The sequence below is a fragment of the Polypterus senegalus genome, chromosome 15 (assembly GCF_016835505.1).
Source record: "Polypterus senegalus isolate Bchr_013 chromosome 15, ASM1683550v1, whole genome shotgun sequence".
NCBI classification, from domain to species: Eukaryota; Metazoa; Chordata; class Cladistia; order Polypteriformes; family Polypteridae; genus Polypterus; species Polypterus senegalus.
In genome coordinates, this window is record NC_053168.1 from 42,722,035 (window position 1) to 42,737,787 (window position 15,753).

The 15,753-nt window shown below is 37.1% G+C and overlaps 1 protein-coding gene across 3 annotated transcripts in view; it reads right to left on the minus strand.

Moving 5' to 3' along the window:
• The window catches only part of kat2b (K(lysine) acetyltransferase 2B), a 66,915-nt gene extending 60,927 nt beyond the window's left edge, over nucleotides 1-5,988 (minus strand). For all 3 annotated transcript variants that reach the window (XM_039736383.1, XM_039736382.1, XM_039736384.1), the window contains exon 1: nucleotides 5,499-5,988. In XM_039736383.1, coding sequence (XP_039592317.1) covers nucleotides 5,499-5,699 — 201 coding nt within the window. In that variant the 5' untranslated portion in view covers nucleotides 5,700-5,988. The remainder of the gene's footprint in view (nucleotides 1-5,498) is intronic.
• Nucleotides 5,989-15,753: the final 9,765 nt, after the last annotated feature.

Here is a 15,753-nt window from a genome sequence, read left to right on the forward strand (position 1 = left end):
TGAGGGAGTCAATTTGTTCAAAAGTCTCGTGAGATTCACACATTCCAAAGTCAATAAAATTTCCAAAAAGAACAGTATTGAGGTCTGCTGTCAACAATAACAACAGTTAAAAATGTCACATGAAATTTTCACAATTTCAAAATATTGTTTAATGAAAATAATATTGTTCTTGAAGTAGTGCACACGTTCAACAGCTTCAACATTATAACACATTCACAACTCAGTAAATACTACTAGTACCAAATACAAACATTTATTTAAGGAATTCATTTTGACCTATGGGCATGCAGTTTTAATAAATATATCAAATACCACAAAAAGGTCATGAAAGCATCTTAATGACCTTCTCAATATAGTGATGTCCTGCTCCCAGTATAAATATAATAATCAGGTAGTAGTTGTACATGGTGTTGTAAGCTGTCTGTTGAAAGGGTCTCCATTGAATCTGTAAGCGAGTAAGCAAACAATTCAATGGATACTGTCAGTATTAACAACTAAAATGGGTTCCAGCAAATCCTGAATTCTTGAGAACAGACAGAATTTCTAGAATCTGAATCGAATAGGATAACTTTTGAACAAGTGATTAGTTCCATAAACTGTATCTTCCTTCTGGAAATAGAACATTATACATTCTAAGCAAATAATTGAGAACAAAAACATATTCCTTTATTGAGTAACTATCTGTAGTCAAGTGGCTGCCATATCAATATAATCAATATACAAAATCAGCTCTTCTCTCTCCACACATTCTTTCTGTTATATTCCTTATTTTTTTCTTTTAGAATATAAACCACTGTAGACTTTTACTAGGAAATCCCACAGCCATTTAAAATTTCTTTCTCTAAACTCTCTGTCTTGTCTTTGAGAACAGCTCTGTAATTTCTAATGTTTACCGGTGGGCAGTGGCTAAAATACAACTAAACAGGAAAACACTGAAATGCTGCTCCTTGGAATCTCACACACTCTGCTCTACAAGTATATATCAGGTATTCTCATCCACTGTCTCCTTTTGGACTTGAGTTTTGTAAAACTGTATATAGTAAATGACAGTTTTTCTCAAACTCATGGGACCTTATGTGGGTGCAGGTTTTTGTTCTAACCAATTTTATAAACTGTGAGTCATTTCTTCATCTAACTGATCACATTTAATAATTTGGTATTTTTCCTTTTCTCTTATTCTGCATTCAGAAATGCACAACAGATTATTTTACCTTTAAAAAACATTTAGAAATATTTGTATATTTTCTAGAGGTACGTTTAGAAATATCTGTATTTTTTCTATTTTTTCTTCTGTTGCTTTCTTTTGACAATATGACTGCTGGAAGTCATGCATTTTGAAGCCATTGCCTGGAATGTATTTAAGATAGCAGCACTCTACCCACTGGCATCCATGATTTTGAATTGTAATAAACACTCATAACACTGATAGCAAGCTTCTTTTTCATACTTACAGACTGGACCCTGCTTGTTGTTTTGACTTAAATTTTTGGTTAATATTTTGTGCTTTGGTACTTCGTTACTTTTGGTGCTTTCTTGGCTTTGACCTCTGTCCATTTACAAATGTTGCTGTTTTCATTTCATTTCTTGATCCTGCTTTCCCTTGCAATACCTTTTGTACCAAGGCAGTAGAAGTTCCACATCAAATCATTTAATTTCTTTAATGTATCTGATCTAAATTCTACTGTACATCATATAAAACCTGACAGAATCAACCACCCTCACTGTTCCAATCATCCAGTTTAGGGTTCAACCAAAATATTTCCATTAATATTTTACTGCTATAAGTGAAAAGAAGTAACCACGACTGCATTTGTATGATTGTTTTTCTAAGAAAGAGGCACTGTTTCATGAATCTTTATATTTATTTGGGTAACTGTTTTTTTTTTTCAGATTGTGTGCAGGGTTAACGTGAAACAGTTCCATTAGCACATAAATGACATTGAAAAATCTCTTAAAATAATGGTTTTAAATCTATTGAAATAACAAAAGGAAAGTGAGGCCTATTGCAGGTAATGTTCTAATGTTGCTGACAATAAAACAAAACCATTTGCTGTTTGTTGCTGTAGTGAATACCTAAAAATTATAGCATGCAATAGGAATACGTCAGTCACCTCAGATTCAGGAGCAAACAGGAGTAATTTTATCATGTGGGAGACGTGTTTAAGAGTTAGTGCTATGTAGCGCTCTATTTAGTCAAGAACATAAATATACAACAATGACTATCTAAGATGGATGGAAATCCACTGCCCCAATAAATGGAGTCATTTGCAGGGTTATAAATCCATTGTGCCAAAAAATAACTCTGGGGGATCGACCTTCACAAAGATTAATGTAGGAGATGCAGGTAATTCAAATAGAACTAACTACAAGGTACCAAAATAGGTTCAGAGACCAAACAAAAGTTGAATCAAATTAATTGTCTGATCAAAAGTCCCAATGAGATAAAATCATTTTAGCAACCTAATGTTTTATTCAGTTTTCTGACAAACACAGCATCGTTATAAAAATATTCAAGAAAATGCTGGCACAAACTCAGACATGCCAGCCTACTGCCCATTCATATTTTGATTCCAGTGTTCCTCCTCTTAATCCGTTAAATCTCCTGTCAGACACCACTAATACTGAAAACTGGATTGTCTTCTGCATAAGTTTTCAAACACTGCTGTATATTTTATGATGTGTCTGCTGTGGATATCATTATTGCTTACTGGTATAAGTCACATTCAGTAGGACAAAGAACATAAAATATTTTATTTTAAATACTGTGCCAAACTTGTCATTCTTATATATGTTTCAAGCTTACCTCTTTGTAGATCATTAATCTACCAATAAACATTTAATATAGTGTGATTAACAAAATTGCTGGGCAAAAAAATACACTTTTTATTTAGCACCTGTAATTTTGAAAGCTATGCTGTATTTTTAATATAAGAGTGATAAGTTTAAGCTGCATGGTTCCTGATTAGTTACCTGTAACTTTCCATTTCTGTTTGTTGGTTTTCGGTTTTAAAGTTTGTTATTGTGTTTGTTAAGTCATATACACTTATTTGACTACTAATCATATACTGCTATTATAGTGCATTCTTTTAATTTCTCACTTGCATATGCATTCAGGAAAACTGTGTTCTCACCTTACACTACCATTTATATACAATATATAACCACTGTAATTACTCCTAAAAGAAATTTTTGACATATGAAAACTTTTTGTCTGTCTCATTTTTTCTTTAAGAACCCTAAAAACTGCAAGAACTTCACAAAATATGTAAGGAGCCCTGGGTTCGCTTCCTGGGTCCTCCCTGTGTGGCGTTTGCATGTTCTCCTCATGTCTGCGTGAGTCTCCTCCGGGTGCTCTGGTTTCCTCCCACAGTCCAAAGACATCCAGGTTAGGTGCATTGGCAATTCTAAATTGTCCCCAGTGTGTGGGTGTGGCGCCCTGCCCGGGATTTGTTCCCGCCTTGCGCCCTGTGCTGGCTGGGATTGGTTCCAGCAGACCCCGTGACCCTGTGTTAGGATAAAGCAGGTTGGATAATGTCTGACTGACTGACAGATACAAATGTGATTTTCCACAAACATCCTGAAAGCCATTTTCTACAACATAGTATTAAAAGTGCTCATCATGTACAAGGGGAAAGATGGTTTATAAAAAGTAATGAGTGAACACATCTATTAATTAGGTTAATAAATGCAAATTAATATATATATATATATATATATATATATATATATATATATATATATATATATATATATATATATATATATATATATATATATATATATATAAAATGGTAATGTCTGTCTGTCACATGATTACTTGCAAACTAATGGGGACAGAACCTTGATCTTGGTCTTAATCAAAAGCTTATGACTTGATATGTTCTTGAAACGCAAAAATGAGGTAGCAGCAATTAGGTAGGCAGAAAAGTTAATCGTAATTAAAGCACGGTCTCCACAAGCCCAACTATTGATAACTCCCAGGACAAGGTACATACGTGTTCCGAATTAATTTTTAAACACCAGGCAGATAGTTTGCTGTTGTTAATATCTAGCCTTTTGTAACATTTTATTTTAGGACCATAGGTCAGTGTATTTCACTAGTGTTAAAAATATAAGGCAAATGTGAAAGATTCTGTTTAAATGTAAATTTAAAATGACTATCAAGGTAAATTAACACATTTGTGTAACTAGCAAAGAATATATTACATGAATTTGTATGCAACGCAGATGGGATGTGTGGTCCCTGTACCCAGGGATAGGTAGGAATAAAATTTTGTTTCCCATTCTGTCTCCAATTCTATGGTGTCAGGAAAAAAACAGCTTCCCAGAGTTACAAATCCTATTCCAATACTCATCATTGTACATAGCAATGTCTGTCTGGAGACTACTGAATTTGAGGTCAATTGCGTGTGCCTGTCATGTATATCAGAATAAGACGTAGATGCACCAGATAATCCACGCCTATTTAGAAAACAACAGCAGGAATCTCGTGATTCTTATTTTTGTACAATGATCAAAGTACTTTTCTCTGTTCAATCCCTGTATGACGAATAGCTGACGACTCTGAAACCCGGAATTTGTCGAGATTCCACAACTTTGATTTCGAGTTACTTGTGCATGACTGCATTATTGTGCTTTCTCTTTAAAAGGCACGGGAGGAAACATGGTAACTATGGCATGATTACGAAATGGGGTGAAATGTTGGCGCCAGGTAATTGTGTTGCAAGCAAACCCTGCTGTTGTAATCGTTCTGCTCACAAGGGTGTGAACGAAACGTTATTTAGTACTCAATTTGTACTTTAAACAACTAGGAAACATAATAAAACCTTGACTGACTAATTTCCAATTCCTGCCAAGTTTCACATGATGCGCACATCTTGCTGGGTCAGCCAGCTCGCGGCCGGTTCCTGTTCCAACAGCCTTTCACTTTCGCTCGCGCTGGCACGTCTCCACTAGCTACTGGCTGCCCGCGCGCCACTGCGCACCAACTTTGCGCAGCCAACGTACGAGAAAGACCTCCGTTAGGCCCCGCCTCCAGCAGCTGTCAGCGCGTCAAAACAAAGAGGCAGGCAGAAGAGAGATAACACTCCAAAACACTTAGAAATATATATACATTTACTGAAAGACTTACAGTATTGTGTAAACGAAGAAGGTTCACTTGGAGCTATTTTTCTTGTGCAGAAACGCAAGATGTTTTTACTTTTTTAAGCACGAATTTGCGATGAAATGTAACAGCTTCTTGACATTGTGCCAACTCTTACTTTTAAAGTGTACCTTTTTCAATTGCCAACACAACAGACATGTTTTTTATTTTGCAACGTTTAGTTCATACACCATATAATTATGAAACGGAGTCGCGATCTAGTGACAAGTGCATCCATCGACAATTTAATCGACGTATGTACGAAGTTTCTGATGACGCGCAACTGAGCACACAACCCTTGTTACAGCTGAATGCACCGCGCCCCCAATTTTTGCAGCACATAAATTATATATACCTTGCAAGAAGAATACACTCCGAGTTTCTCCAGTTTCTTTAGTCGCGGAGCGGAGCGAAGCAGTGCCTTCTTCACGGCAATCCGAGCAGATCCCGAAGCGGTATAGGAGTTTTCCATACCTGCTCCCCCGGGAGCGGCAGGAGTAGAACCCGCCGCTCCCACCGCTGGGGAGCCCTGCTGCAGACATCCACTCTCGGACATCCTGGACACCCAGCAAGCCGCACGAATATGACTCCCGACTCGCTGGATGCGACTCTTTCTATTCCACGGTTTGACGAGCTGACATGGCGCTCATCCCTGTTTTTATTTGTCTATGTAACACTCAGATTCATTCGCTAGGGGGAGACGAATGGGCAAAAGAGACCTGACGAAGTTGTGCACCCATGCGAGGACGCGCCAAGTAGCCACTAGTTGGTCAAGGTCAAAGAGGCAATCGCTCGCTCGCTCGCTCTCTCTCTCTCTCTCTCTCGCTGTCGCTCTCTCCCCTCCCTTTGCCTCCCTCCTTCCACCACACTCACTCTCTCTTGCTCATCAAGACAAACAGCGACAGGCTGTGAGAGTACTGTAGATGGAAACCATATTAGACGCGGAGCTGGATTATGATGACAAAATGAAAATAACCTTCTTCAGATGACTTTGCAATCTGCAATAGAATTCTTTTAACGGAGAGGATCCATTTTCGTTCGCGTAATGAGATGAACCAAATTTCAGGAAAGCTCCAAAATATGACTAAAAAAAAAGTTGTTAAAAAGTATGTTACTATTACTGTTATTGGGTCATTACTTTATTAATTTAACTATGTACATACGACAAATTACTGTTGCTGTACTCATGTGTAGAGTTAATTATTTAAAATATTTTAGCATTCTGCACTACACTGGTATATAGTTGTGAGAATCTAGAGCATATTAATGCAGCACAAGGGTAGGCTACTTTCATGTATACATTCATGGTCAATTTAAACACCCAGCCATTATATATAAGGACAACAGAAAATAAATAGCATTCTAGGGGGAAATCCTTATGAAGGTGAGGACATACAAATTGCACAAAACTCAAAGTAAACCTAATGTCAGCACTTGGTTTTCTCAGAATTATACATGATTTATTAGTCAACTGGGGTTTAAGAGCTGAGCGGCAGAAATATAGCTCCTCAGCAGCACACTAAAAATTAAAAACTAAATTTCTTTTAGGTTGAATAGTTAAAGATTCGTCTATTTTTATATATACCCATGTTTTTCAGCATACACACAAGATAGGACTCACACACACACACCAAAGTAGCAGAATGTTTTTGAACAGTTGAGGGTGAAGAGCCAGCAATCCATTTGAACATCAGGGCAATATGCAAACTCCTCAAAGAAGATATTTGGTCCAGATGCACATGACTTTTTTTTCCTGGCTTGTCACAGTTGTACAGTGGTGTGAAAAACTATTTGCCCCCTTCCTGATTTCTTATTCTTTTGCATTTTTGTCACACAAAATGTTTCTGATCATCAAACACATTTAACCATTAGTCAAATATAACACTAGTAAACACAAAATGCAGTTTTTAAATGATGGTTTTTATTATTTAGGGAGAAAAAAATCCAAACCTACATGGCCCTGTGTGAAAAAGTAATTGCCCCCTAAACCTAATAACTGGTTGGGCCACCCTTAGCAGCAATAACTGCAATCAAGCGTTTACGATAACTTGCTATGAGTCTTTTACAGCGCTCTGGAGGAATTTTGGCCCACTCATCTTTGCAGAATTGTTGTAATTCAGCTTTATTTGAGGGTTTTCTAGCATGAACCGCCTTTTTAAGGTCATGCCATAGCATCTCAATTGGATTCAGGTCAGGACTTTGACTAGGCCACTCCAAAGTCTTCATTTTGTTTTTCTTCAGCCATTCGGAGGTGGATTTGCTGGTGTGTTTTGGGTCATTGTCCTGTTGCAGCACCCAAGATCGCTTCAGCTTGAGTTGACGAACAGATGGCCGGACATTCTCCTTCAGGATTTTTTGGTAGACAGTAGAATTCATGGTTCCATCTATCACAGCAAGCCTTCCAGGTCCTGAAGCAGCAAAACAACCCCAGACCATCACACTACCACCACCATATTTTACTGTTGGTATGATGTTCTTTTCTGAAATGCTGTGTTCCTTTTACGCCAGATGTAACGGGACATTTGCCTTCCAAAAGTTCAACTTTTGTCTCATTAGTCCACAAGGTATTTTCCCAAAAGTCTTGGCAATCATTGAGATGTTTCTTAGCAAAATTGAGACGAGCCCTAATGTTCTTTTGCTTAACAGTGGTTTGCGTCTTGAAATCTGCCATGCAGGCCGTTTTTGCCCAGTCTCTTTCTTATGGTGGAGTCGTGAACACTGACCATAATTGAGGCAAGTGAGGCCTGCAGTTCTTTAGACGTTGTCCTGGGGTCTTTTGTGACCTCTCGGATGAGTCGTCTCTGCGCTCTTGGGGTAATTTTGGTCGGCCGGCCACTCCTGGGAAGGTTCACTACTGTTCCATGTTTTTGCCATTTGTGGATAATGGCTCTCACTGTGGTTCGCTGGAGTCCAAAAGCTTTAGACATGGCTTTATAACCTTTACCAGACTGATAGATCTCAATTACTTCTGTTCTCATTTGTTCCTGAATTTCTTTGGATCTTGGCATGATGTCTAGCTTTTGAGGTGCTTTTGGTCTACTTCTCTGTGTCAGGCAGCTCCTTTTTAAGTGATTTCTTGATTGAAACAGGTGTGGCAGTAATCAGGCCTGGGGGTGGCTACGGAAATTGAACTCAGGTGTGATACACCACAGTTAGGTTATTTTTAACAAGGGGGCAATTACTTTTTCACACAGGGCCATGTAGGTTTGGATTTTTTTTCTCCCTAAATAATAAAAACAATCATTTAAAAACTGCATTTTGTGTTTACTTGTGTTATATTTGACTAATGGTTAAATGTGTTTGATGATCAGAAACATTTTGTGTGACAAACGTGCAAAAGAATAAGAAATCAGGAAGGGGGCAAATAGTTTTTCACACTACTGTAAATGATGTATTACTTAGGAGTTATAATAGCATGCATGATCTGAAAAGCTTGTGGCTCTTTTTTGGTTTCAGTTTTTCATTTGTTAAATTACCACATTTACTGAGTATTATTTCTGTTTTATAGTAGTTTTCTTTACCTTCTTATTTTTTGTCTTAAGAAGAACTTGTCTTAAATAAAATAATATTTGGCATATATAATACCTTGTGAATTTAGTTGTCAGAAGAATATTTCAAACCAATTACATGCCCTGATTTTTGTATTCATTTTGTAACTTTTTGACCAATTTCCCAGATTGACTGATACAAAAACTGTTTGACTTATAGGATAGGAAGTTAGATTGTAAGAGAGGTGTGTGGATATTGCTAATATATCTGTTAATATTATGTTGACAAGTGTTAAACCTTTGAAATCAGGAACAATTGAAAAACTAAAGTACAGCAGGTTAACAATACTCCATGCCCAATATTAAAAAAAATGTTTTTACTACAAATGACAAAAGTATATATACTATACAAATATACAGGGTAGTCCAGATCTAATTATACAATTTGCATTACGCTGTAACTTATTAGTTTATTACATAGAAAATCACGCAAAAAATCCTAGACCATCGAGAAGTGTGCGAACTGACGACATGAAGAATTGTTTTCGCACCGAACTGGAATCATCCCCACATAAATCAAAGTCATCCAGACGATCTGGATCTGCATAATTAGATCTGGACCACCCTGTAAGAATAACATGTTGTTAAATTAAGAATTTGTTTTGAGCTTGGAGAAAAAACAGGTGATATAAGAGTACTTTTAAGAAAAAGGCACATTCATGGTGACAAAAAAGACCAGACATTTAAAACTAGAAGTAACACAACTAAATGGATTTACCAGAAACCATAAGAACAAAGTCAATAACAAACAATGGTTTAATCCAGAAGTCCTAACAATATGTTTGGTTTCTTTTCCCTAACTATTATTACCACCAAGTTTGTTTTAGGAAGGATCTAATACTCAGATATTAGATGTTGTTTAGTCTGTTCATTAACCTCAAGGTGATGACCAGAAGATAATTTTACCTTTACCTCCTTAATGTTGCATTTTATTCCAAAAAAACATGAAAAAGTGTTGCATTTTTTTGGTATGAAAAATTACATTTTTATTAAATCTCAAAAATATAATAATGAAACAAATAACAATAGTAATGATGAATAAAAATAATATGAAATGAACAATAATAACAAAAATAATAATAATAACAGTAATAATCATTCTACTAATGATGCCAAAGCAGTATATACTCTCAAAATGAGTCCTTTGTTTGGTAAATCATAAAGCATTGTGAAAGACACAATCTAACGTCACCGTTGTGACAATAATAGTGTGTTTCTTTTTGGGTTTGCTTTCCAGATTTATCAGTTTTTGAACAGCACACTGCACAGGTATGAGTTGGATTCTTTTTTTTTCAGTTGGAGGTACTGTATATAATCAATAAAATGTCTACCAATAAGATGCTCTGAATTGACCCACAATGTGTTTGGTCAACCACGTCTCTTTAGTGTTAGTATGGACAGTGGATGTGCAGCAATGACTTGCTCTGGAAGTTGGCATTTAAGTTTGCATGAGATGTAGTTTTGCCAGCTTTTTGTTTGTAAAACACGAATGCATTCCAAATGCACTGTTCCACCAGATGATGAAATATCTTTTTGTTGTATTTCTTTTGTCGCCTCTGCATAATGGGGATAGTCAATTCTTCATCCGCATGATCTACACCGCCCATTGTGCTATTGTAGTCGACCACAGCACAAGGCTTCATAACTTGCTTGTTGCCTTTTGCCTGTACAGTAACTGTAGCTGCATTATGTACAGTGCAAAGAAGACAAACGTCTTTCTTGTCCTTCCATTTCAGCTCAAGCTTCTAGCACACCTCACTGTAATTTAGCTCTGTCAAAGTCTTCAGGCATGCCTTGACGGTTACAACGCACTGTTCCATATGTGTCAGTATTTCTTTGCAGCAAAATGTCAAATAGCTCTGGCAAATTGTCCATGGTTACACGGTAATCTTAATCCAACAGAGTATCAAAGTTGGCACCAATGATATAGCAACACTGTACTGATTGTATTTCCGATCAGACATTGTTCCCTGTGTACAGAACCAAATTCCAAATGTATCCCATTTTAGATTCACAAAGATTGTAGAGCTTTATGCCACATTTAGCTTTGTGACACAATGTACTGTATCCTGATTAAATGTTGTTCATAACATCCTGTGATATTATCCACTTCCTGATTAAGATAAGTAGTACAGGCATTTAAAACATTAGAACACTCTAGGCGAGAACAGGCCATTCAGCCCAACAAAGCTCGCTAGTCCTATCCACTTATTTCTTCCAAAAAAACATCAAGTCGAGTTTTGAAAGTCCCTAACATCTTACTGTCTACCACACTACTTGGTAGCATATTCCAAATGTCTATCGTTGTTTGTGTAAAGAAAAACTTCCTAATGTTTGTGCGAAATTCACCCTTAACAAGTTTCCAACTGTGTCCCCGTGTTCTTGATGAACTCATTCTAAAATAACAGTCTTGATCCACTGTACTAATTCCCTTCATAATTTTAAACACTTCAATCATGTCACCTCTTAATCTTCTTTTGCTTAAACTGTATAGGCTCAGCTCTTTTAATCTTTCCTCATAATTCAACCCGTGTAGCCCTGGAATAAGCCTAGTCGCTTTTCTCTGGACCTTTTCTAGTGCTGCTATGTCCTTTTTGTAGCCTGGAGACCAAAACTGAACACAGTACTCAAGATGAGGCCTCACCAGTGCATTATAAAAGTTGCGCATAACCTCCTTGGACTTGTACTCCACACACCGTGCTATATAACCTGACATTCTGTTAGCCTTCTTAATGGCTTCTGTCGGGAAGTCGATAGCTTAGAGTCCACTATGACTCCTAAATCCTTCTCATAAGGTTTACTCTCGATTTTCCGACTGCCCATTATAAGCCATGAGACTTTTATCAGTGCTGACATTGCTGTTCTGAAAGTAAATTTTACTACAATCACCTGGCATATTTCCAAAATTTTCATCATTTTAGGTGCTGATGGGTATTCTCATCAAAGTCTTCATTGTTGGTAAAGTACAGATATTTCATAATTAGTGAAAACCTACACTCAGACATAATTTCTCCAAAGAATGGCAGCACTGACAGCACTTTTACAGCCGGAGTCATTCTTGGTTCTAATGCTTACACAAGACGCATCGAGTGACACTCTGAACTAATGCTTTTAGCCCAGTTTTCGAAGCCCAAGTAATGCTCGGGTCTAACGCTAAGGAGGCTAATCCTTACTTTGACACAGAAATAACACCACAGCCTAGGGACAAATTGAGGTATTTGATCACAAATAATGGATTGTGGGAAACCATGTAATAGGAATATTCTTGAATGAAAATATATGTTAGTTCTTGGGCCAAAGGTAATTTCTTTAAGGTAGTAAAATCCATCTATCCATCCATCCATCCATTTTCTAACCCGCTGAATCCGAATACAGGGTCACAGGGGTGTGCTGGAGCCAATCCCAGGGCAGGAACCAATCCTGTGCAGGGTGCCAACCCACCACAGGACACACACAAACACCAAGCACACACTAGGGCCAATTTAGAATCGCCAATCCACCTAACCTGCATGTCTTTGGATTGTGGGAGGAAACCGGAGCACCCGGAGGAAACCCACGCAGACACGGGGAGAACATGCAAACTCCACGTAGGGAGGACCTGGGAAGTGAACCCAGGTCTCCTAACTGCAAGGCAGCAGCGCTACCACTGCGCCACCGTGCCGCCTAGTAAAATCTATTTCCTTAAAAAAAGATTAGTATATTTTTAAGGATTATTATATGAACATTGGTATATTGTTAAAGAAATCTGTGGCTACTTCCTCCCATGACCAAATGGATTGATGAATAGATTTTATTAGTTCAAAAGGACCATTTGTGTTTCCTCTGAACCCTACCACACTCTTTGCAGGTCCTTACTTTATTCATTCTTAGCCACTAAAAATATAATATAATTAATTGAGTAGTTTTGCTAATTCAAGGATGTCCTGCAATATCTGAATCATGACTCAAAACAAGAACTTTTGTCTGGCTTTCTCACTAACAAACCATTAGGCACATTATTGGGACAAATAATTCCCCAATGAGTCTGCTTTAAAAATGCTGTAATATCGCCTGGATGATCAATTACTACCACCACTAAGAATATTTCAAGGGGTAGAATAGTTTAAGATGGAGACCAGTGTATTAGCTCTTTAAATCCTTTCTTCTGTACCTTACATAATTAAACACTTAAAGTGTCTAAAAAATGTGACCATTGTCCTTTACAAAAACCTTTTAGCAGTCTTTAAATAAATGGCATACCTACGGTTGGAATAAATGGTAAATGATCATTCAGTTCCATCAGGTTAGAGACACCACTCCTCTAAACCTAGTTTAATGAATATTAAATCTCTGTTACTCATATCATAATTTTGCTCAGTGGACATTAATTTTTTGGAGTAAAAACAAATGGATAAACAAGGGGTGTTCAGTTATAAACAGGAATTTTCATGCTCTGTTCTCATAAAGAGCCCAAGGTAGACATGACTCATTGGACAAACACTTGAACTTGTCGTTACTAGTGCTAGCTGCTCTTCCCCCCCTTCCTGTCAGTAGTAGTCAACATGTCAGACCTGGAGGTACAGTAGTGTTGCACAGTGAATTATTATTACATTTTTGACAAATGTAATAGTAGTCATTCCATCTCAGACTTATTTGAAACTTAAAAATTAGTTTGGGGATGAGTGTCTCAGTCTAGAGTATATGATTGGTGCAAGTCATTCAGAGAGGTTCTATCATCTCTTTGGTCCACTTAAGGAATTTTTAGGAGGGAAGAAATTCAAGTCGAATGAGGAGGTTATTGATGTTCTGCAAGAATGGATCAACATTCAGTCAAAAGACTTTGACTCTTCTGGGATTAAAAAGCTTCCTGAGCACTGGAACAAGTGTATTGTAATGACAGGAGACTACATTGAGAAATAGTGTGTATGTTGTTTCAAAGTAGTCAATAACTAAAGTGTAGCTCATACATTTCTGTTTATATTTGAACACCCCTCATAATATACTCATATCAGGAAACTAAAACTCTTTACAAATTGTGTATAACAGTTGGAAAAACCAACAAATGGTCGATCTTGTTTATGTTAATCAGGGGGTTCCAAACTTTTATGGTCATGACGTCAGCTTTGTTCATTTGCCAATTAGAAGCACTATAAAATTAATAATAATCAAACCTATCCCTTTGTCAAGGCCAGAGGATACATCCATGTTGAAATCCGAAAAACAATTGCTAAGTAGTTTTCCAGAAACCCTAACCATAAACACACCAAACACTTCTGAATTTATCTAAAACCTTGGACAATGAGTGATTCATGAAGCTGAGTTTGATGCCTTTGCGACGATAAAGTCACCTGGCACGTATTCCAGGAGATGTTGCCTAGGCAATCTTCACCACTGGTGCCCAAAATGGCAACATCCATGACAAAAACAAAGTAGAGTTGCAGTAATTTTAAAAGAAATCATAAATAATTTATATAAAATCATGACAATTCATTACGAAAATAAACAAATATTAGGAATCTTCATGTTTAAAAATGTAAAACAGTCCATAAGTTTACTCCGAAAAATTTGTAGCACTAACACATAACATTATTAGTTTAATAATTTGCTAAAAGTCACAGTAAAAATAATAACACTGAAGAGATTAGGATAGGCAGTGTGGTAATTTTCAGAGATTATCCTGATGTCTTGGAAATAACAATTATAATATTATAGATGCAGAGCTTGCTTTGAGTGAATTTAAAATGGCCCCCCACTTGCCCACCAATATTTTAAAAAAAAACCCAGATGATAGTTAAACTGATTAAATATGCAAGTGTATTGAAATCCTGAATCCAGTGTCTTTACATGTACATGAAAGGTGACCCGGAGAGCCACTGGACCATATAACAAAATTGTTGCCTCTTCTTGGGGATTCACCAAGCTGTTTCTTATGTTCTGAGTGGACACCTACAAATAGAAGACATGCCTGGGTGAAGTTTGATCTCGGTGTTTTCTTAGGCTTAGATAGCCAAACTCCTTGCCTTCTGCCTCTCTGTTTTTCTTTTTTTCTTGGTCAACTGTCCCCCTTAAAAAAAAGTTTCCAGCTGAAACTTCCCATTTTCTGCTTCGGTTGTCATAGAAACATGACTAGGCAGCTGGAATTCTTACCAGGTGGGGTCTTCTCAGACTTAGTTGTCAACTATAATGCCTGAAGAGGTATTCCTTTATCATCATCTAGTACCTATAATACAGTGACAGCAGTTAAGAAAGCAAACCTGATTTTAGTGCTACTGTATGTAGGCTTGCTGCAAACTTGCAAAATGTCCACTAGAGGGGTAAACTGTTAAAAATGGCTAGTAACAAAGGCAAGCTCAGAAACTTTATAAAATAAAAAGATTTGTTTAAAAAAATACCCTGGGACACAAAGAAGCTCCATAGAGCAGAAAACGCAAAGGAGTTGCCAGAGCAATAGGACAATCCAATAGCGAGCAAAGTTCCAATACAGATTCTAAGAGGTGAAGTCAAAAATAGAGCACAGGGTCAAAAATCTAGAAAACAAAACACAAAAGCACAAGAATAAACACAAGAGAACTCACCCCACCATGAATGATTTCAGAATAAACCGTAAGGACCTGTGGATTGCCCCTGTCTTTATAGGGCTTAAGGCAGTCCTTTGTGGTGATGGGCCTCATATCTTGACAAACCACCCCACAAAACACAAGGAACATAACATATGCATTGGGAGTAAAGCAAGTAATTAACAAAAGTAACATCAACATAAATAAATAATCAAAAATTAAGAAAAAACACATGAAACAAAAATTTGAACCCCAACCTGGGGAAGAACATGGGTGAAGTACAACAAAAAAGATATCCTGAAAAAAATGGTATTTGATTATTGCAAGTATGAATACATGAATGATATGTCACTAGTGCAGGTGTGGGCGAACTGCATCTGTCCTGTGGGATAGTTGTGAGCAGCCCATTAAATTCTTGTAGAAATATTTAATATTCCAGCCCATGTCAGGAGTTCTTAGCAATGTGATGTGACATTTGGCTGTTGTAATTTTAATAAGTTCAATGTGGTGTCATCAAAAAAGTTTC